The sequence below is a fragment of the Dromaius novaehollandiae genome, chromosome 3 (genome assembly GCF_036370855.1).
Source record: "Dromaius novaehollandiae isolate bDroNov1 chromosome 3, bDroNov1.hap1, whole genome shotgun sequence".
Classification (NCBI taxonomy): domain Eukaryota; kingdom Metazoa; phylum Chordata; class Aves; order Casuariiformes; family Dromaiidae; genus Dromaius; species Dromaius novaehollandiae.
In genome coordinates this window covers 55071835-55094886 of record NC_088100.1, presented here as the reverse complement: position 1 = coordinate 55094886, position 23052 = coordinate 55071835, and the positions used below count along the sequence as shown (strand labels likewise).

Sequence of the window (23052 nt, the reverse complement as noted above, 5' to 3'; positions counted from 1 at the left end):
TACCTGGGGCCGCTGGGCCTGCCCCTCTGATGGGAGGTCCCTGCAGCAGGGAGGGCTGAACACCTCCTGGACCCAGCCAGGAGCTGCCCTGAAATTCAAGAGCTTTTGCTCTGGATTATTAAAATAAGCTGATGTTGGCATTAGTTTATATTCCTGTGTTGAGCTGTGACCTTTGGCAGTTCAGGAAATGCTTCCCAAAGGGATCAGTCATTCTGGCTGCAGGGGTAACGCCCTGTGTCTGCACACTGGGGCTGCACACCGCCTTGAGCAACTGATCTCTGCCTACTGCTCTCAGCAAGTCAGAGCCCCAAAATTGTGTCTGAGATCATTAATCTGTTTATGTTCGTACCATTTATCTATAGGTACATATGCACAAACATGCATGTGGGCACTCACGCACCCTGTCTTTACTGATCCTGATAACTCCAGTTGTAAAGAAAATGTTAGTTACTTGTGTTGCTGGCAATAATATGTACATTTTTCTCCCCTCAGGATATAATAGTCCATATTCATACCTGTTGGAGCTGATCATTCATTTTTATATATTTCCGTTGTTCTCCAGGGAGTTTTAAAGATGAACCCACTCTTTGTGAAGTGCTCTGATACACGCTGTTTTTCAAATAGGGAACTGTAATAGAATTTGCTTTTCTCTGGTAGTCACTATATTGTTATTTTGCTGCTCATTTGCAATCTTTTCCTTCACAGATCCTAGAATTTTCTCTTCTAACACTGGTCTTAAGGATGAAGGAAATGATGTGCTGCAAGTAGATCTATAATATAAAGCACAGGTCTCATAGAGTTTGAATCCCTAGTTTTGTGTCAAGATGCAGTTTTATGGAAGAGATGACTTTAAAAATAATAAACAAATTAATATTTCACCATTCACAGATTTTACAAACCCTCCTTTTAAAGTTCAGTTTCTAAAGCCCATAAATACTCTCTCCCTGAAGGCAGTTCTTGATGTTTAGGTGACAAATCCAGAGGCTCAGACGGCTACTAGTATTTGTTTGGCCACAGTGTTAGAAGGAACATAAGGGAAGGAGAAATTCCAGTGCTTTTTTTTCTTCGAAGATCCTGGTTTATGGCATATTACAGTGACACCTGGTGGAAAATAGTGTTTGAAGTCTAAGGAAAATATTCTGATTCTTAAGTTGTTCTTTTGAATAATGTCTAACATTATTATTTCTTTAACTATCTGTACTGCAGTAATGGTTAGAAGTTCTGCTCAGGGACAAGAGCCCATTTGTGCAAGGTATGCATGTAAGTACCCATATATAAATATGCAAATACTCTCACATAAGATTTATCAGCATCAGTAGTGACAAATCTTTCCCGTTATAAAGAAAATGTTAGTTATGTGTGTTTGATAGCAATGAATGTACACTCCCCTGTAACTTCCATAGACTTGAAATAGTCTATACTGATCCCTAACACCGCTGTTTGTTTCATATACAAGTTGGCATATGTGGTATTCAATATAGCAGCCAAATTTCCTTCCCCTAAGAGCCAAATGCCAATATTTTTATATAGCTGCCAAACTTCCTCTTCTTCAGCCCTTTAGCTGCACCTTGATTGCATTCCTCACCAGGACCTTAACTTAATCCCTCCTGTTCCCCCTCCTACCACTCCTCCCTATATGTCTCCAAACAAGATCTAGGATACATCCTCCTGTGTCCCAGCCTTGTTCTTCCTATCAGCCAAGCCTTCCCAAGCCCTGTCTGCACCCGCTTCAGGCTCCTGATATCCTGGACATTTATAACCTTAGATGTGTGAAGAGCTTGCAGTGTCAGACCTTTACTGTCTTTTCTCTCCAGCAGGGCAGTAGGAGCTAGGGCAACCTACCTGTCCCATCCCAAACACTTGTGCTGTAGAGTCTCTTCAGCTCTGTGATCCCACACGTTGGATGTGGCTATTAGGTGTGACTGGTGATCTGCCAACCAGCTGCGCCTTATTCATAATGTTATGGAGTGGAGGCCCAAGCTCTGTGGTGCATCCAGAGGCACAGTGCAACCCTTGGCAATCTAAGAGCACAGTCACCAACGGTCCTCATGGGCACTCGACATGGGCAGGTGTCTGATGCTGTGTCTCCCTCCACTCCCTGCCATGGATGATGGGATATTGGGTAAGTGGTGCTAAAATAGGGCTGGGGAGCAGTAGCAGTTCCTGTAGAAAGCAAGCTTTGGTGTGGCTGCTCCTGCACTGTACACTTTTTCAGAGTTTGTATAGATATAGCAAAATGTCTTTGGTTTACCCCAGAATGAATAATGGAGATCATAACCAACCAATTTCTTAAAAAAAAAAAAAAAAAAAAAAAAAAAGATACTGAAGAACTAAAAGCAATTCAAAAAGAGGGCTTTTTTTAAGATTTGAACATAGACACATATGTTTATCCAGGCTACATCTAAAGTAGTAAATCAAAGCTGTGCGAGGGAGCATTCCTGATCAGTAGGCTTTGAGTGACCACATAGATCAACGGTTAAATTGTTAGAAAGGTCCCTGGCACAGTTTTTCTCCATATCAGCACTATCCCAAACAATTTCCAGGAGCAGTTTGGGAGCTAGTAAAAGCCAGGGACCATTCTCCAAAGCTGTTTTGGTTGTGGCCATCTTCTTTTGGAGTGCAAGAGAGTTTTCAAGTGAGGATGTGGGCTCCTCCATGCCACCTCACCTGGGTGCCAAGGTATGGACGTGGGCACATTCAATTTACTAGCCACAGAGACCAAATCTTGAGGGTCCTAGAACTGGTCTAAAGATCTAAAGCACAGACTGCTCAGCTTCTGGAAGAAACCCCAGGTTACAGCTGCCTGTCACTGGCTCCCTTTTCAGTTTTGCTGCTCCTGTGAACTCTCATGAACTTTCTTCAGCCAAATTGAGCTGAATTACCAAAGAGCTACTATTTAAGCAGTCAGACTAATCTGGCTCATTTTGGCTGGAACTAGTGAGTTCCCTCTTGAGCAACTTTGCTGGTGGGTTGGAGAGGGCAGTGTCCTCCTGGAGAGAAATAGCGACAAACGGACGGGGCAGTAACTCTCCCTGACTGACATAGCTGGAAGCCCACAGTCACTCTCGCCTAGGAGCTCTCTCAAGCAACAGCGAGGAGGCTGAGATGATGCACAAAGAGGCCCCCAAATGTGGAAGGAAAGGAAGGAGCCTGTTCCACAAAGCCCTTCCTTCCTCGGGCCGCCTGGTGCTATGTATCGATTGGCTCTTCCCAGCCCGGATCAACCTTTGCTCCTGCTTCTGTGCTGTCAGTTCCTTTCATCTACCACGCACTGGCATAGCAGCGCATGGGGGCTGCACCATGAACTGAATCAGAGAAACCAGCATTGGTTAATGCTGACTGATTTGTTCATGTTGTTACAGCATTAGTGTTAGCCAAATTCTCATCCTGGTTCATTGCATGGCCACATGAATGTTTGCTCTGCAAGACAGCGGGGCCTGGGAAGGTGATGGAATATTTAGGTTTGGGGGAAAGCAAGTCCCCTCTTTAAGTCGCAATGACAGGAAAGAGAAACTTAAACTGATCATCAAAATGCTATGTTATTTTTGCACACATATATATACTTTTATGTATGTATATATATTTTTAGAAGTTGGATTGATTTCCTGATCCTGTTCACAAAATGAACCTGTGGATAGCTCTGCCAGTACAGAGAAGTGTCACAGAGTGGGGGCTGAAGGGAGCTGCATATATCTTAAACTTGTATTGCCACTGAATCAACCTCCAACTTTAGCATATTTAGGACTCTTCACCTCCCTCTGAATCAAATATATGATTTATCTCTCGGCTTCAATTTTCTTTCATGGTATGGGCAAAAAGTTACCAGTGTAATTGTACCTGCTCATATAAAGACTCCCATGTATATTAGCCCTGGTTAGCCTGTGTCTACACTGCCTGAGGAGGTAAAGAGGGGTCTGCTTTGAGTGGTATTTTGGTGTTGGTGTGGAACATTTGGAAAAACATTTGGAAACAGTCATTAAAAATAGAATTAATTAACATTTTTGTGCTGAATGATATGGACTGTAGCTATGGTTGTTTGAACAAAGTTATTCTTCATTATGAATAAACTTTCTCAGTTGTAGCCACCTGAATATTTAGAAATAGCTTAATCATAGTAGAAATTAAGTTCAGGCAAGGTTTCTCCCACTGTTTCCCTCTTTCTTTGCTGTTTGCAACACCGGATTAAAAGCATTCCACTTAGTTTCCTCTTCATGTTAATGACATTTATGTAAGGAGATACGCTGATTTTCATTGGTCACCTCTTTTGTTTCAGTGGTTTAATAAGAAACTGTAAAATACACGTTGCGCAATTTCAAGACAAGTGCTCCAGGAAGCTGAAAAGTTATAGAAGGAATGGATTGTAAACAAGGATTTTAAAAATATTTAATAAATTGAAATGTAGAAATTTCACAGCTGGGTCTCCATCATCTAGACTTAAAGAAATTTGTATGGCTGAATGAAGAAAAGTATCAGGCTGCCAGATGAACTTGTTTAAGTTATGAGGAACATTTGCCTGTGGACTCTCCCGCTAAACAGACTTGCTGCTTTTTACTATGTATGGATTTCTGCAGTGTATTGTACTTCCTCACAAAATTGTCAAAACCTATGTACGAGTAACCTGGTAAGTTTTTAAAAAACATACGTAATTTTTTCAAACATATGTGGTTGTTAGCGTTGTCAGAATTTTCTTTTACAAATCAGGTTTCTGAAATTGTTTTTTAAAGAATGTATTTGAGTAAAAGCAGAGTTTGAGAAGTTATGTTTTACATTTGAATTCACAGAGCACCATGTAAGGAAAAAATCACATTAACCAGACTGCAAGGTTTTTGTTTTGTACTTTCTATTCCCACCGTTGCTGAAATTACTGTAAATGCTAAGATCCTAGATGGTGGAGGGCGAAGGCCTTTGTTCTTTCAGTATATTCACTTTACTTGTGGATTTCTGTCTGGTCTGTGACTTTTCTTATATAAAACTAGGAAAATTATAAATTCACAAGAAATTGGCTAGGGACCTGTGTCTTGCATAAATATCCTGAACTGGTTCTAGCTTCTCTTTTAAATTGTCCATGCTTTTAACTGTGGCTATATCTTTAAGAAGAAAAGAAAGTTGTTGGAGCCTTGATGTTGTGCTTTCTTAGTGTTCCTTTGAGTAGTGGAGTGGAATTTATTATTTTTCCTTCTACTGATGCATAACAAAGATAAGCAAAAACTCTGAAATCCAAATAATAATTCTGCTTCAGACTTTCAGAAGTTACCTGCTTGTTTTTATTTGCCCTAGATGTTGATGTTGTCTAGAAGACCATGTACCTTTACTCTGTGAAAAGGACATTTTGTGCCCTGGGGCTAATGAACTCTGTAAAGCTACTGCAAAGGACTATCACCTGCTCTATTTTATTTCATACATTTGTCTGACAGTTCCTTTAAAACTGCTTCTGAGCCACAGTCAACTCTGGCACCAGTGAAAGAGCTAATTGCCATCCCTGATCGGAGCCTAGCATGCAAGGATAGCTTTAAAGGGGATTCTTTGTTTTAAGCTTAAATTAATTTAGAAGAAGAAATGCTTTGCTCTTCCTATCAGCTTTGAAACACAGGCAAATAGTATTCCTGTTCAGTAAACATGAGGAAAAGATAATCTTGGAGCTGAGAGTTGTAAATCTCCTTTTTCTCCTCCAAATATACTTGTGTGTTCGCATTTGCTTTGTGACAGCTGTGTGTGAGGCCGGGGTTCGTCGCTGTTGTCATGTTATGCCCTGTGTGCTGAAAATTTCTTCCCGAGAGTTGCCTTGTTCAGGATGTTCTTACCTGCTTGCAGGACCAAACTTAAGAAAGACCTAACATCCAGCTTCTCAGGGGCTGTTAGATACATCCCCAAATCATTTGCACTTCACAGGAGGTGACTGGTTTTACACACTTTGAATGATGATGTGAAAGAATAGGCACCTTAGCTCTGCAGTACTTTTAGCAAGAGAAGGCAGCCATGTCACCATATGGCTGCATAAATCCCCTTCAAAAGGAGGCCAGACAAAAGGCATTTAGCTTAAAAGAAAATCTTTCTGCTCCTAAGAGGTCAAACCACTTGGCTTTGTCATTTATGCCCAATATATTTATGAAGCATTTGTGATCAGTGAACCAGAATCAGGAGATTAGGGCCAAATTCCTACCTGAGATAATTTAATTAATGCCAGCTGATTCTGTCAACTTCTTTGTTTTGATGGTACTCTCAAATTATTCTCAAGTAAGAAGCTACTGGTGTGTCACTAATAAATTTCTTCATATGAGGGAACATTAGCCAAGGAAAATTTGTTATGCAAGGAACTGATGTTTTAATATATTTTAATCAAAGAGTTTTGGAAAAACATTTTGACTCTTTGTAAAAATATAAATATTTCTCTTACAGGAAGGAGAACTTGCAATTAATAATCTTTGCAATGTTAGTGACATCACTGGAGCAGTGAGTAGTGGTTTGCTTTGTTAATTACTAATAGTTTACGTCATTGCTATTTGAATAAGCTGGGTTCAATGATCATATTGTCAAAATCTTTATGTAAATGTGTACAGCTCTGTCTGGCATAAGTCATTAAGTTGTATGCTTAGATTTGGCTCAAATTATCAAACAGACAACTCCCTTCTTTGTTTAAAGAAAGCCTTGGGTAATAGTGTTGGTCTCTGCTGTCAGTTCTGTTGAGATTTGTGATCTTCAAAATTCACAATTCAGTCATTTTTGAGAAAGTGGGTCAAAACCAGCGTTCCCTCCAAAATGCAAATCATGAACACTGTTGTATTTGGTTGGCCTTGTACAAGGAAGTATTGTTTATTTTGTTTTCTCATAGATTTGATGGGAGGAAACAAAATGACAACTGTTCAAAGTTGGTTTGAGTTCTGTAGGATTTCAGATGTTTGCCTCTGTAGAGGGGGGCTCTTTAGCTTAGCATGAGCTTTCCATAGAAGCATTCTTGTAAGGACTTTAGCTGATGTTCTTGCAGTTCAGTTTTCAAATGCAGTTGATGCTGGTAGTTATACATATTCTCTGAAGAGCTGTGGAGAATTCATCAACATTTTCCACAGAGACTAGTGGGAAGCAGCCTCTCAGCAGCTGGTATCCAGCGAGGTTGGGCAGTTTATGATCCTGGGACCATAAAAAGCTATGTTGTCATGACAATACATAGCACCATTGACCTGCCTCTTTAGGTTACTGTGTATTTTTGCTCAGCATTATCAAGTCTTTTTTTTTTTTTTCCATGAAACTTTGCAGTATTTGATGTCAGAACTCCCTGCTTCTAGAGTCATTCCATTCCAGCTTCCATCTTACAAGAAAAATGCATATGACCTTTAAGAAAAGGATGGGACAGAATGAGCAAGAAATGTTTAACATCAAATACAAAGCACATGATATATGTTACATCTTCGAAATCTCATGGTTTTAAAGTCTATGCCATGCCTGCTGGAGAGCGTGAGGCTTGGATGAATGGCTTTTGACTGTGCTTGGCCGTGCATCATACAGAATTTTGCATTTGAAAATTTGTAACTTTGCCCTAGTGAACAAGTTGGGAGAGAAGGAGCACTGGCCACACGCATCATGGCTGGCCAGGTGCCCCACTCCTGGAGCAAGACCGAATGTGGACTGGCTTAGCTAGATCTCCTTCTGCCTCTAGGGCTTTGCATCAGCCCTCTCTCAAGGCCTGTGCAAAGATAAGTGCTCTCCCCAGCGGATAGTCACAGTCCTCTCAGGCACCTTTTAGCCCTTCCAGTCTTCTCAGTACAGGTGATAGTATCAGTCTTTATTGGAGCTGGACATGCATTTGAACATCTACTTTTTTGCACAAAGCAATCTCTAAGAAAGATATATTTTTTTCTTCTACTCCATATTTGATTTTACATTGGGAAGGACATCATACAACGTAAACCCATTACCCCATCTTTGTTATACTTAATATTCTTGTTATGATGTTCTGAATTAGGAAAGTGTTATGAATCCCAAATTTATATTTTTTATATAAAATATAAAAACTACATAAATAAAAAACTATATATAGATATATAGTTCTCTATATATAGTTTTACAGGGAACAAGGGCATGGAGAAAATAAATTATTTAGTCATACAGCAGCTGGAAACTGAACTCAAGTTCCCTAACTATATTCCTTATGCCCTTAACAGTAAAGCATCCCTGCTTTTTAAAAGTATGTTTTTTAAAGTCCTTTTCAAGTTTTGAAAGTCACCGTCTTTCTTTGCAGTGCACGGAGGGATGTCGGTTTTGGAATGCAGTGGTGCAAGACAACTGCCCACTGCAGTGTGTGAGTATTGCCTTAGTCGTGGTTTCACAGCACTTGCCTCGAATCCATCGCTTATGTTATCCAAGGGTAGACATGTGAAATGTAACCAGACCAATGTTTCTATGATAAAAGATGTAATGTCCATCTTTTTTTTCCCAGTATGTTTATAATTTCTCTGTTTGGAAACTCATAATTGTTGTTATAGGAGTCACTTGTAACATTAAAAACTTTCTTTTTGTTTGTCAAAATGTGGGGACACTTTAGAGTTCATTAAGCTACATCTCTCATCCAGATTTCCAAGCAGTGCCACTGAGTTAGTACTTTTCAGGATTCGGCCCTTCTCGGGCCTACCTCAAAGTTACATGCAGATGTAAATGTAGCACGTGCTTTTACTAGATTGATTTCTTGCTTTTACCAAACCAGATGACTTAGCACAGATTTGGGACAACTGCCATGGAAGTTTTTAAAGCGTTCTTTTTCTGGACCTTTTTCTTGAACAACTGAAGCTCATCAACCTTGACATCATTTTAGTGCTGACTTTGCAATTTTTCAGGTCTGGGCTTTCCTTCTTTCATTATTTACCAATGGTAAAATTTTGTAGTGCACCTTTCACTGTAGGAAATTTGTAATTCATTGATATTATCTGTTTGAAATACTCTGCATTTATATTTATATTAATCCTGTGCTTTTCCAATTTGCCTCTTGGCAGAACAAGACATACACCAGAGAATGTGAGGTAAGTTAGGTGCCGTTAGATCAATACAAACTTAAAAATCATATATTTTTTAAATGTTCACTTACAATGTTCATACAGTGCTAAGAAATACAATGTAGATGCATGAATTTATGAATTTAGGTCTCTAACTGTTTTGCACTCTATAAAACTGAAGAACGAGGTAAGTATTTGAATATATAATCACTTTTTTCTAGCATGGTGACTAAGGACATGTTTGCATTGAAGACTGCTGTGTAAAAATAATATTGCCTTAAACAAAGCAGTCTAATCCCACCAGTATGGAACATAGCACAGACATATTTATACTATTTTCTAGACTCTCACAGAAGGCTTGTTCTATTCAGTTTTTCATTAATAACATGAAAGATAAATCAGAGAGAATGCTTATTAAGTCTGATATGACACCAGCTTGGGGATAAGTGGGAAAAAAAAAAGGGAGCTAGACGAGAATACCAAACATTCTTTTGATTGGAGAAAAGGTCTCAAATAAGTAAAATGCAATTCAGTAAGGACCAATGTGTTGCACATTAAAAAGAGATCTAAAAATGTGCAAGGCTAAAATGGGGAGCGCCTGGTCCATCTGTGCTGCAGATGGACGGGCATTTAGAGTGATAAGTCAACAAGGTGCTGCTGCTAAAAAGACAGTGCCTTTCTGGGGTCTTTTAATACGAACATGGCGTGTAGGATGGACGGTGATGAGACGATTGCAGGATTTTGGTTGGGACTGTTGAGACCTCAGTACTAAAGCTGTGTCTAGATGGGGGCTACACACTTCAAGCTGGCGATGGAGGAGCTGGAGAGAATCCCAAGTACAACGCAAACATACTGGGAGGCTGGAAAACTTGATTGAAAGCATTGATTTTTTTTTCTTTTTGGTTGCTTTTTAATCTGTGAAATTCTGAACATAACAATGGTTTTAAAATCCACTAAATGTTTGTTTTGGAGGACAGGGACAGTCCAAGGAGTAATCAACTTACTTTGTAGCAACAAGGAATTAGTTTGATGATTTCTCTTTCTTTCTTTCTTTTTTTTTCCCTCCTGTCTGGCTGCACACTGTGCTAGTTCAGCTCCCTGACCCTGCAAGGGTTTTTTGCTGGATTATCTTTCTGCTGGATCAGCTGGCTGAATTGTCTTCCTATGCAGTCAGGCGAGCACCAGACCAGTGCATGCAGAGGTCATTGCAGTCTGCAGGGGAGAGGAGAAGACATGAAAATGGGGCTTCTCCTTTGGTATTGGCTCAGCTCTGTTGTGGCACTATACCCTGGTAGTCAAGTCTGGTAGTATTACTCCTGCTGAATATTACCTTTCTTCTAGAAAGGGAGGAGTGCCACTGAATTCAGTGGGAACACGAGAAAGGGCATCAGAATCTGGCTTATAGAGGGGCAGTTCTTATGGATGGAGAATATATGAGGATTTCTTGTTTTCAGGGACAGCAGATGGCAAATTTCTCTCAAAATTTCTAAGGGTAGGAACTTCAATAATCCTCTTACTTCAAGCAAAAATTGGATTTATGGCTCTGACAAAGATCAGAAGGAAAAAGAAGAACATGAAAAAAGAGAAATGGTTGGAAAATGCCTGTGTTGAAAGAAGCTGAAAGTGCTAGGAATCAGCATGTAAATCTTGAGGATACCATCCTCTACAAAATAAACATTTCTTGGATGTAAAGGAAAGCTCCAATTTATAGCTGATAACTGATATCTGCTAATACCCAAACCTTTGCCTGCTAACTATCATGATATTTTACTTAGAAATGTTTTATATCTCTGATTATGAAAGCACATGGAAAAACTTCTTTAAATGCTTGCACTTGGCACTGGTTGTCTAGATTTGATATAACATACATAGGAATATATTTATAAACTAGTTTATAAATACATCTCAGCTGCAACTCTGAATGAATTGTTTGGAAAAACTTGTCTTACCAGTTTCCATAGGGTGCTGGAAGTGTGTCCCCTAGAATCAAAGGAAAAGAGCAAAAAACCCCAGCCACTTAATATAATGAATTGCCTCTGAATGATCTAAAGGTTAATTATCACTTGAAAGGTGGCTGCTGTATGAAGCAAACTTCAAGCTTTTATAGGCCAAATCAACTCACAGAATAAATGAGCCCAAATAAAATGCCGGCCTGCAAAAAGCTGAAGCCATCACTTCTGTATTGACTTTCAGGAGACTCAGTCTTATTCATAATTTTTAAGCTACTGGGATCCTTTTGTAAAACGTTACCACCTCTTCTTTAGTTCTTCACCTGTAAGACAGGGTAACACTATACGTCTTCCCTCCTTAAACTGAAAACTCTTTGAATTCTTAGGATGCGAACGTGGAGAACTCACTGCCCTGGGGTTTTGTTACGATTGCAGCCTGTAGGCTGAGAGTAACTACTAACAAGGATGTGTGAATTGCTCAGGGTTGCTCTGAAAAAGTACTGTTTTTGACCATTTTGAAAATTTGTAGGACATACATTCGTAGCATGTGCTGCATACATAGGCAATACTCAAAGTGGGAAAGAGTGAAACCCAACACGTAGACTATGTCATTATCAAATTAAAAAACATTTTTTCCAAACTCCATGGTTGTCACCAAAGTCTATGTCCAGCTTTACTTGCCCCATGTTTGTGCTTTCCACAAGGGGACAATGAAGACCCTAACTTAGTGCCCAGTGAAATTGGTGGAATGTTTCTCAGTAAACTTCTTGAAGTGAGTTCTGTTATTTTTTTAGAATGAACGTAATCATTTCCACAGGATTTGTATGTATTCAGAAAGTGTCTTGATACGTCTAGTAGGAGACTACATTTACCTAAAACTAACCACTGAGTTCTGTATCCTAAACAGAGAGTTTCCTGCAAGTTTGGCTGTAGCCGTGCAGAAGAAGCATATGGTGTTGAAGTACAGAGTAAGTCTGAATGTACTTCATGTCTGATTCACAGTTTGATAAATTCAGTTTTGAGAGTACAGTTTTGCTCCACTATCTGGATTTCTTTGAACAAAATCAGGAATGTCTTGCCATTTTTGATTTTGATCAAAAAATTACCATTCTCTCCTTTTTTTTGTTTTGGCAAATATAATGGAATTAACTCTGTCTTACAGTAAAACTGTTTTTCCCTCCCTGTGAACATGTGACCTTTTGCATCCAACTTCAGCTGTTTAAGATGGTACTTTGTAGAGCACTCCTCTTTGATCTGATTGCTTCTGTTGCAATTGTTGGCTAAAGTTTCTATGACTTACATGGGAAAAATTAGGCCAATATAGTGCTATTGAAATAAGCTCTCTGAAAATCTTGTCTTCGGAAATATCTCATATCTTCTCTAGGTTTCTACTCATCAAAAATCTACTAAGTACTTATGACTAAAGGGGCATTAACCCAAGTGCAGAGCTATAGTCACGTTTATTAGCACTGAGTTTCATACAGTTCAGGCTTGCTTATCAAACTATGTGTTTGCCTTGTGTTTTGTGATTTATTCTACAACATTTTTAATACACTCTTTTCTGTATTTTTATTGGCTTCACAGCTCTAAGATGTAAGGTAGTATGTTTTTACCATTAACACATTATTGTATTTTCTCTCCAGATTATTTGCACAAGCCTGGAGCACCATTTGCATCTACCATTGGAAGCCACAATGTGACATTAGGATGGAAACCAGCTAACATCTCTGGGGTGAAATATATTATCCAGTGGAAGTTCAGCCAGCTCCCTGGAGACTGGAGGTACACAGAGGTAAAGAAGGAAAATTCCTTTTACTTTGCAAGGAAATGGGTTCTTGGTTTTATTTATAATGCAGTCCTGTTTCACTGGGAAATAGTGACAATTATTAACAAAGTGCAAGCATATCTAAAATGATGAGAGGAAAGAGAGGAAAGAGCAGAATCTGAAGCAGAAGTGGCTGAATGTGAATCAATTGATTCCTTTATCTTTTTGTAGTGCTTAGCTAAGGTGAAATGTAGTAGGATTCTTTGTGTACTTATAGTGCACTGGCTGTATTTGTTGTCTCTGCTCTTTGCTTTTATGTTAGACAAAAGTGGGTATTATATTAGGCACATGGCAGAGGTTTATGAAATCATGAGTAGCATGGAGAAGCTGAGAAGTGGACAATTATTTCCTGTCTTCAGCGTAAGAACTAGGGACCATGATAGAAACAAGCAGGTTCAAAACAGACAAAGGTATTTCCTCACAGAATGTGTAGTTAAAGTGTTCAGTTGCATCCTGACATATGTGGATGTTAAAATTTAGAGGAGTTCAGAGACAGGACAAATTAATGGGACAAAAAACCTGAGTCCTACTAAACATAAACATTGCTGTTGTTACCCATTGATCCATGCTCATAAAATGCCAAGACAGAGTATTCTGGGGAAATAGTCCTGTAGGCTTTCTTTGTTCTTGCACTTTTCCCTAGAGATCTGCTTTTGGTTCTTGTCAAAGACACAATACTTGGATAGATGGACTTTTGTTCTGTATAGTTGTTCTTACATTATGTTTTTTTGTGTCAGCTGTGTACTTGTCATCTCACCATCATATCTGTCAGACCAATTTATGGAGCATGGCAAGTTGGTCCCAAAAATTGCAGTTAAAGATCATTTGCTAAGTAGGAAGTTCTCTTGAATCAACTATTGTTGAAATAATGGGGAATGAGACCTTCAGGACATACATATATCAGGCTATCCAGAAGCCTTTGAGTCTTAAACCTTTAGTATATATATCAAAAGCTTAAAACATATTGCCTGTAATGTATTTTTATTATTTTAGTTTTTTTGCCTTATCCTTCAAATTTACTATTACCCATCCCTTCACCCATCCAACCATCATTTAGATCTGTTAGTTTGTTCTGAAGAAAAGAGAAGGGAAAAAGTTCTGAAGGGAAGAAAAATCAATGTCTGTGGTGAAAATGTCTCCCAGAATATCTTCTTATTTAAATTTAGAATGCTGAGCTTTAATATCCCTAAATATGAATATGTATGTTTAGACTGATAATACCCTGCACAGCAGCTACAGAATGGAGGAAGGAAGAAAATGATTGTGTGTATGCATTGGTCTAGGTAGTATCTGAAACTTCATATGCAGTCAAAGACCTTCAAGCCTTCACAGAATATGTGTTTCGAGTGGTTTGGATCATCACATCTCAGCTGCAGCTCCATTCTCCATCAAGTCCCAGTTATCGGACAAACGCTTTTGGAGGTAATGAATTGCACTATTAATAACACCTTTCAGGACCATATCAGAAACATTTAGCTTTCCTTGTTCATTTAATAGAAAACACTGAGGCTTAATCTTCAGAAGCGCATGTATGTTGTCTGCTCAGTAGCTGCAGAAGACTGAACTAAAATACTACAGGTTCTTTTATTTGAACTAAAAGATTTAGGACTGTTTCCTTCTTTTAATTTTAAACACATGCCCAGATAAGTACATGGCCAAAGTTGTGAGCACTCATTGTATACTTTTATGCATGATTATACACATGAGCTCTTTGGGTGGAATATACACACAAAATGTACATGTAGAAGTTAACTGTTGCTGAAATGTTGATTATGACATGTCAATTAATATGCTCATACTTTAAAATATGTAGATCTACAACTGAAAGATAGGAAACTCCCAGCACTCCATTATGTGAGATGAAAAAAGACTTATAAACAATGTTTCTTAATTAAGACATTGTTATAAGAAGGCAGAAAAGATGGTAGTATTCTTATCATGGGAAAAAAGCATGATTTTAATATAATTTCCTGGTACTTTATTGCCTTGCAAAAAATATGTGACGTCACGGTTATGTTATTAGCATTTCATAGAACTGAGATAAGAAATGGTTCCCTATCAGGAATCTTGCACAGAAGCAATTTTCAAGATACAAGTTCTTTTCTATTGGCAATATGTGCACAGTTTCATTTTAAAAACTAGATGTGCTCTTGAATAAGGCACTAGGGAAGGTGTCATCAATTTTCAGTTTGTGTTCCATGGCATAGTGAACATAATCCCTTAGAAAAGCTGGAGAATATGAATGATTTCAAATGGTTTTCTTTTCTGGCTTCACAGAGCTTAATACTGAATTAATTACTACGGCTTGTTCCACAACCCTAAAGAACATACACACTATTTTCATTTTCATCTTGCATCTCCTGTTTAGGAAAATAAAGAAAAACAACAAACTCTCAGGACTGAAGGTTGAAGGAATGAATAAAACTTCAGGATTTGTACTTTATGGACTCTGACAAACCCATCTGACCAGAGAATACAATATAGGGAAAGGTCTATGGAGGCTGAAGATTTGGCTCCCAGCAGGCTCCCATGTATACTATAGTAGGGATCCCGGCTATGTGAGAAATCAGAGCCATCTTGTAAGGCTAGGTCTGTCTTTTTCTTTCTTTTTACAGGAAGGTCATTGTATAGGTGCCAAAAAAGCTTCAGCGAAAATGTGATAAGGATGCAGCAATGAACACCACACTCAATATAGAGGGTAGTGACTCACAGGGCAGACTATTCCTGTTGAGCCCTCTCTCACACGTAGCAGAGTGAGGCATACATTTGGGAGTGAAGAGTTGAAAGATTATACCTCCAAAGTGGGAATTATTTTTTCTTTTGCAATATGCAAGGAGTCTAGGTGTTTTGCGTGATCATCTAGAAACAGTCCTGGTCCTAATGTCTAACTTCACAACAGCTTATATAATATGTATGAATTAATACTGTCCCTAATCATATTTATTAATTTGAATTAATAGGCATGAATTTAAAAAATGAAAAACAATGAATGCCTTAAATGCCATTCCTGATTCAGTTGCTTCTGTCTTTTGCAGCTCCTAGTACAGCTCCTGTCATTAAAGATATTCAGAGTTCAAGTCCTAACACTGTTGAAGTTAGTTGGTCTCCACCACTTTTTCCCAATGGATTGATTGTTGGATATAACTTGCTTCTGGCCAGTGAAAATCATGAACTGTTGAGAGCATCAAGGGGGCACAGCTTTCAGTTCTACTCCACCTTTCCAAACAACACTTACAGGTACAAAAAGAAGTAAACAGCATGACCAAGTGTGTCTGTAGCACCTCTTGCCTAGGTAGTAGAGAGTATGCCCAAATACCACTTCTTGAGGGCAAAATTCTCTCCCTACTTACATTGTTGCCAAAACCAAGGGTATCTTCATTCGGATAATGGAGTTACTTCCACATAAACAGCCATCTCATCTGGAATAATTAAAATTGGGAGGAAGGAAAAGCAATTTGATACGGGGATGAGGGGCTGGATTTTCTTCTCTGAAGCCTTTTTATTTTTAAGCTTATGTGGCATGTTTTCAGTGTTTTCAGGGCATGATAGAGCAAACTTCTCTGGTCCCTTAAGCATCTGGAAAATTTCTGTCATTTTTATTGAACACAAAGGGCTGCATTCTGCTTGCACAAGTAAATGCACACCTTCATTTGAGGGGAAACTGGGTTGCCCCTCTGAAATTGAGACCCCATTTGGCATCTTTGTTTACCAGCTGTCGTTGCTGCTCCACCTTTCAAAGCTGAGGAATTCAGATTCTGGTTGGTTATATTTTTATTGTAAGTTTCCCAGAGCATTTTATGTAAGTACACATTTTCCAAAAGAAGGAATGTGAAGAGTACTTCTGTAACAGTTGCAGTGCTTGATAAAATGTTTTTCAGGCAACATCTCAAAAGATAACCCCAAACCAAAAACTGTTTTTTTTTTTTTTATTATTATTTCCTGTAGGTTCAGTATTGTAGCAGTGAATGAGGCTGGTGCTGGACCGCCTGCAGAAGCCAATATCACAACTCCAGAATCCAAAGGTACAAGACTAGCAGAGTTCTTGTCGCTGTCTGTTCGTGGGGGCAAAGTCACATTCACTGGGTTGTGGTGTACCCAGAAGAGAGTGATATTTAGACTGTAAACAGTCAGGGCAAGGAGTCATTCACTGAGGAGTTGATAGTACATCAGAGAGAGTCCTGTTCTTTGGCTGTAAACATTACTGGAATACACATCACAGTAATAACTTGAGATTCTGGTAGACTCAAACAAATTCAGCTTGAATTGTGATGAAAACAGATGAAAAACACTTCAGTGGTCTGAGGCAGTGACTGAGAGGTCACACTTTCATTTTCAAGATGAGACTTTAACAGTTGGCAAGTAAATGTATGTCTTCTAATAATGTTAAGTATGTCATATTAGACTCTCTTGACAATAAGTCCTCAGTTTTCTCATGCCAAAAATGTGAAATCATTGATGCTCTTTTATGCTTGTATTTATTTTTACTATGTCTACTTATTAATAATAAAAGGAATGGTATACTATAGGTACAACTCAAAGAATTGTTGAAATGTTAATTTTTTGCCAGAGAAAGGTATGTGTTAAGATAAGAGTGCAAGTGAGAATTAAATCAATGTTACCAAAATATATCTTTAGGAAAAAAAGCAAAAGACTGCTACCCCCCATAAAGAAATCCAGTTTTCAAACACCTGGAAACTGTTAGGCAAATTCTAGCAAACACTAACTCTGTCTCTGAATCATCTGTCTTCTGCTATTGGTTGGAGAAATTAAGTCTATATATTCATTAATGCTTTCAAAAATATGACTTAAATTGTTTTGTAATTAACTCAAGTTAGCTAACACATCGATATGTGCTCATCTGCACAGCCCATAGAGGTTTGCTCTAGGACCAGCTGAGCCTGAGCCATAAGCATTTGTGCCATTTATGAAGTGTCCAGACTGGTATATCTGACTGTGTTCATTAACTCAAGCCATTTAGCAACCAATTAATTAAAGTTAAAAAACAAACAAATAACTCTACCTCCAAAAAGCACGTTCTGGTGGTGGTGGTGGAAAACACAAGCCCTTCTCAGTTGCCACCTAAAACTTCAATTCATTCTTCTTGATTTCCACTGGTATGTGCTTTTTTTTCTGTGATAATGTAAACAGGAGCACCCCTTCCTGCCTGTATTACATTCAGAAATGTTTTTACTGCATCAGATACTGAGCTACATAGATTTGAGACCTGAATCAGGAAAAGAATCTGTAAGGAATGTCTCTGAAAAAGAAATAAGGAAGTGATTAATTTCTTGTACTCTGCTCTAATGAGATCATTACCAAAATGATTTGCAGTATGTGCATCACGTGAGGCTATATGCAGCTCGATCTATTTCGATTATTCAGGAAAGAATTAAGATAGCATTTGATCAGTCTTCTGGTACCCATACAAGGAAATGTTGTCTGATAACAGACAGTAGTTTAAACTAGACGAAAAAGACTGTGGAGGATTGTTTAGAAACTGAAATTAGCCAAATTCAGACCTGAAATAATGTGCCAGTCTTTAAAATGAAGGTAATTAGTTTATGAAGCAATTTAGGAGGCGAGGTGGTAGGCTTTCAGTGATTTGAAATACAGAAGCAAGGCTAGCTATCTTTTCTGGAGTTATGCATAGCTCAGACAGAAGATATGGATTTGCTGCAGAGTGTTTTAAGTAAGATACTTGGGCCTGTATAAGCAAAAAGTCAGGTTATGTGTCCATAACTCTCCTTCCTGACCTTAAAACCCTTGAATTTATTTAAAAACATTATTTTTAATTAAAATTTATCTACTCTGAAGAATAAGATAACAATATTCTCCTATTATCAGCCTTCACTTGTGAAGATTTCTCGAATATTGGGTTACTTATTCCTTCAAACAATTGCCGGTTAGCATGATGAAATACATGAATTAAACATACTTGATTTGCTCTTCCCCAGCTATGTGGAATAATATTATAGTTTGACTGGGTTTTTCAAAGAGGCCTGGGGGGGCTAAATATCCCACTTACATTGGATTTTGGGGTGACATGGATGTCCTAGAGCTTCTGTTTTCTTGTGAGTCAGTAGGGTCTCGTTTGCTGCAGTGAAAGGCAGCTTCCCCTCCTTCACTAGGGACTCAATTGTGTTACAGGAAATAATGGTCTGAAATTCATGTGGAGCATTTTCACCCTGTGCAAACAGCCTGAAGGCACTGTGATGGTGAATAACTCAATCGACTTTCAACACTTGCAGAGTTTTAGTTTTAGTCAGTCATGGCTAGTGTAAGAATAGATGCACATGCATATATGCACATATATTAATGACGTATCTAAGTTAGCAAGATTCTTTGTGCTTCAGTCATCTGCCTTAATTCTGAATTTCTCCTTTTGTTAGCTAAGGAAAAAGCAAAATGGCTCTTCCTATCCAGAAACCAGTCTTTAAGGAAGAGATATATGGAATCTTTCTTGGAAGCAGCCCAGTGCCTGCAGAACGATGTTATACACCACGACATTACAGGTAAATCAGATGAGGCTCTCTTTCTCTCTCAAGTACAACTTAGACCTCTATATTTGTCAAGGACAGAATACATCTCACTTAGGCTGAAAGAGCGTCTAGCTTCCCTTTATAGCCAATGGGGAGAAATAGGAGCTTTCAGGACTTGACTTGACCTGTTTGACGTGACAGATGTTGTAAGGAGACGAGTTGTTCCCCGTAAGTGCCACCTCTCCTTCACTGACTCTAGGCAGCTAGTTCAGAGGTGACTTCTGCACAGTAGGTATCTAAAATGAGATAAGATGAAACCAAACCAGACATTTCCCTATTATTAATGAGTGTATTCTCTCAACATGAATGTGAAGAAGGAAACTGGTTCAAACTAAAGGATTAAATTATATGAAGTGTCAAAGGATACCGGCTAAAAAGTATGCTGGTGTGTTAGGTGGTCTGGGGCAAAGAGTTTTGTAACTGGGCATTTAGTAGTCTGAATCACCAGACAACCATGTTTTTCTGAAATTGGCCATGACTCTAACGTCTCTTATTTACACTCTTGCTGTATTTGGTCCTTGGAGACAATATGGAAATCTGAGTTTATCTACCATAGTTCACAGAGCCACAAAGAGCCAGCAGAATGAATGGTGCCCCACGCTAAATACTCTTTTATAGTAATGTTGCAGTACAGATAATGTCTAGCTTGAATTAGAATGAATGGTGCTCTGTAAGGAGATGCAAATTGCATCTCTTTGACCTGAGGAAGGGAATCAGTATCAGCTGGTCTGCTGGTTATTTATCCTGTTTCCGATTACCTTTCTGAAGAGCAACTGTCTATGGTAATGCCTCTTGCATAGCACACAGAAAAGTTTCCTTATTATTTGAATGAAGACTAGAAATGGAGAAGAGAAACAGCTAACTTTTTTCCAATCATGTTGGATTGCAGATTGAAAAGTACCTAATTTTAAGGCAATTAGACAATAGTAACTGAAAAATTGACATGTATTTCTTACATTATATATGTGCACATATATTTCTGTTTTTAGGAATTTCTGTGAATGTTTATCAACAAATTGTCTATTTTTCTGAGGGGAATTCTATCTGGATGAAAGGTGCTGCAAATATGTCCAAAGTGTCTGACCTAACACTCTTTTATGCTGGCTGGGGGAATATTACATCAATCTCAGTTGACTGGCTTTACCAGAAGATATACTTTGTCATGAATGAAAAGGTAGGGCTGTGAGACTTAATTAATTTCTTATTTCATATGAGTCATTACTGTGATTTATTTTGCATGAGAAAATCTGATTTATATATAGACACACATGCACAAAATATAATTATAGAAATACATTCTTTAGTTTAATAATATTCACATATTTCAAAGATTTAAAATAGAGGAATAAGCTTGAATATCAAGTCATATTTAAAGTAAACAGGCTATACAGAACTCTGGTTCTTTGTCTTACTTTTCTTCTCAGGAAAGAAAAAGCTTTGGTTTCAGCTACCTTGTTTTTGAGATTGACTTCACATCCAAGTCACACCCCAAATGAGTGACTTTGTTTCTGTTGCTCTGCTTTCCATCTAGCCTGTTCAGTTCCTACTGTGCCTCAGAAGGGTGGTGTGATAACTAGTTACTGATTATAATACTCCTCATAAATGGAAAAAAAAAATGTTCAAGAGGGAAAGAATTTCATTCCAGTGATGACAGCTCAGCTTACAGCTGTTTCAACTTGAAGTAAAAATATAGATCGCAACCCCGTACTGGATAAACTTGAAAGCTCACAAAACGTCATTTATGTTAATGGCCAGACTTTACATGCTCTTCTTACTCCTCTAACGCACAAAGGACAAAAAAGCTGACCTAAATGGGCAATGGGGGATTTTTTTTTTTCTCTGCAAGCCTTTTGCCATTCCTGACCTTTCACTTACTGCTCAGGCAACATACCATAGCTGGAAGAGAGATAGCAAGAAAACTATGCAAATGTGGCTGTAAATTAACAGACTGACAGCAGAGCTTTTCTGAAGCCATTATAGGTTAGAAGAATTCTGAGGTATCGCTTCCAGGATCAGGAGAGGGCTTCCTTCCCTCTTGTGCCTTTCCGGTCAGATCCTTTTCAAAGCATAGTTTTCCTGCACCCCTAAATCAGCTTTTTCCCCCCAGCTTAGAGACAGGAGGTTAAGAGGAGAGCGACTGACAGCTCTTTTGGGGTAAGTTCTCATGGTCATGCTTACCATGCTGAACAGGGGTTGCACTTGGGTGACTGACAGCACAGGAGCCTGTAAGGACCTAAGAGTGTGAGAGGTGTTTTGTTTCCAGCCTCACGCCCCTGGAGGGATCTCAGAGCAGGTTCTTTGCTCTTTAGCAAACTCCCTATGAATGTGTCACCAGTTTCACTTCTGATTCCCTAGATACATGTCTGCCATTTAGAGAACTGCACGGCAGCTGAAGACATCACTCCCCTTTCAGTTACGTCCCCCAGGAAGGTTATAGCTGATCCCTACAATGGGTAAGTGTCCTTTGAGAACTTTGTGCCAGGGGTTCTATAAAGCTTATCTCTAATTTTCTTCATTAATCATCTATTTCCTGTTTCAAAGTCTTCCCTTATCCAAACAAAAGTACAATGGTAACAAATAACAAGGTACAAAACAGTCAGAACAAGAGTGGCACCGTACAGTGTTCTTTTCTGCATTTACCCTCCCACGGGTGCTGTCAGAGGAGATAAAGAATTTCTAGCGTAGAAATTTGAGTTTTTAGACATTCAGTGCTTTATGACTATAAAGTTCTTTGCATTTTAAATGTCTGCACCTAACACTTGAGGTATTATGGAGGAATATTCTCAAATAATCCACCAGTCAGATATTGAGGAGGTGAAAAGTGCTATGCTGAATTCTCACAGGACAGATAGTAATAGAACCAAAATTATTTTCCTGTTGTGTGTGTAAATATGGGCAGTCTATGAGCTGTTGAAGTGTTTGTGACTCATCTGCACAGTTCTTGTGTTGTAGTTATGCGGGTCTTTTTTACTCCATGGCCAGGTATATTTTCTGTCTCCTGGAGGATGGCATATACAGAGCAAATCTTCCGCTCTTTCCTGAGGCTGCCTCTGCAGCTTTGCCAGTAGTGAAATCTAGTGCTTTGAGAGACTTCGTGATCAACTTCCAGACTAAGAGACTTATTTTCTTCAACAAAACAGAACAGGCTTTTGTGTCAGGTTTTCTGGATGGTTCAGAATTTCACACATTGCGATCACACGTGCCACTTAGCAACACAGAGAGCTTTGTTTATGAAGATAACACATTTACTGTCACAGATGGCAGGGCAGTTTTCCATGAGGAGGTCTCTCCAGTGGGAAGCTCTAGCTTCAATGAGTACATAGTGGATTGCAGTTTGGCATATCCAGAGTACTTTGGCTTTGGCAACTTGCTTTTTTACGGGGCGTCAACTCAGCCTTTTCCTTTACCAACTCCTCCTCGGCTTGTCATGGTGCTATTTGGATCGGACCAAGCTGTGATCAGCTGGGGACCACCTGAACTCACTATTGGGACGAGTAAGTGCAACTGCTTCTTCCTGAAAGTCCAGTCCTTTGCTTTCTACAGGAATAACTTCCTGGTTTTCCTTTTCCTGATGCCTCTGTTGGCTGTGGGACTTTAGTGACTTTAGTAGCCTGTCCTGCTGGAACATGTGCAATTACCTCAGTGTGAAAATTTTAACCCAAGATTTGCCAATAAAATAACTGAATTGTACAACTAAATTAATAAAAGTTTATTTTAGCGAATTAACTCATTTATTACTTGTAAGGGATTTTAAGCAA

General features: G+C 38.8%; 1 protein-coding gene across 4 annotated transcripts in view; it reads left to right on the top strand.

The window, feature by feature from the left end:
- The first annotated feature begins 4320 nt into the window (after positions 1 to 4320).
- ROS1 (ROS proto-oncogene 1, receptor tyrosine kinase) overlaps positions 4321 to 23052 on the top strand; it is a 78183-nt gene continuing 59451 nt past the window's right edge. For all 4 annotated transcript variants that reach the window (XM_064508916.1, XM_026123540.2, XM_026123539.2 and 1 more), the window contains exons 1-13: positions 4321 to 4621; positions 6397 to 6450; positions 8234 to 8293; positions 8982 to 9008; positions 11838 to 11898; positions 12574 to 12722; positions 14039 to 14177; positions 15791 to 15992; positions 16701 to 16777; positions 19145 to 19267; positions 20284 to 20468; positions 21650 to 21747; positions 22277 to 22788. In XM_064508916.1, the coding sequence (XP_064364986.1) occupies positions 4499 to 4621; positions 6397 to 6450; positions 8234 to 8293; positions 8982 to 9008; positions 11838 to 11898; positions 12574 to 12722; positions 14039 to 14177; positions 15791 to 15992; positions 16701 to 16777; positions 19145 to 19267; positions 20284 to 20468; positions 21650 to 21747; positions 22277 to 22788 (1810 nt within the window). In that variant the 5' untranslated portion in view covers positions 4321 to 4498. The remainder of the gene's footprint in view (positions 4622 to 6396; positions 6451 to 8233; positions 8294 to 8981; positions 9009 to 11837; positions 11899 to 12573; positions 12723 to 14038; positions 14178 to 15790; positions 15993 to 16700; positions 16778 to 19144; positions 19268 to 20283; positions 20469 to 21649; positions 21748 to 22276; positions 22789 to 23052) is intronic.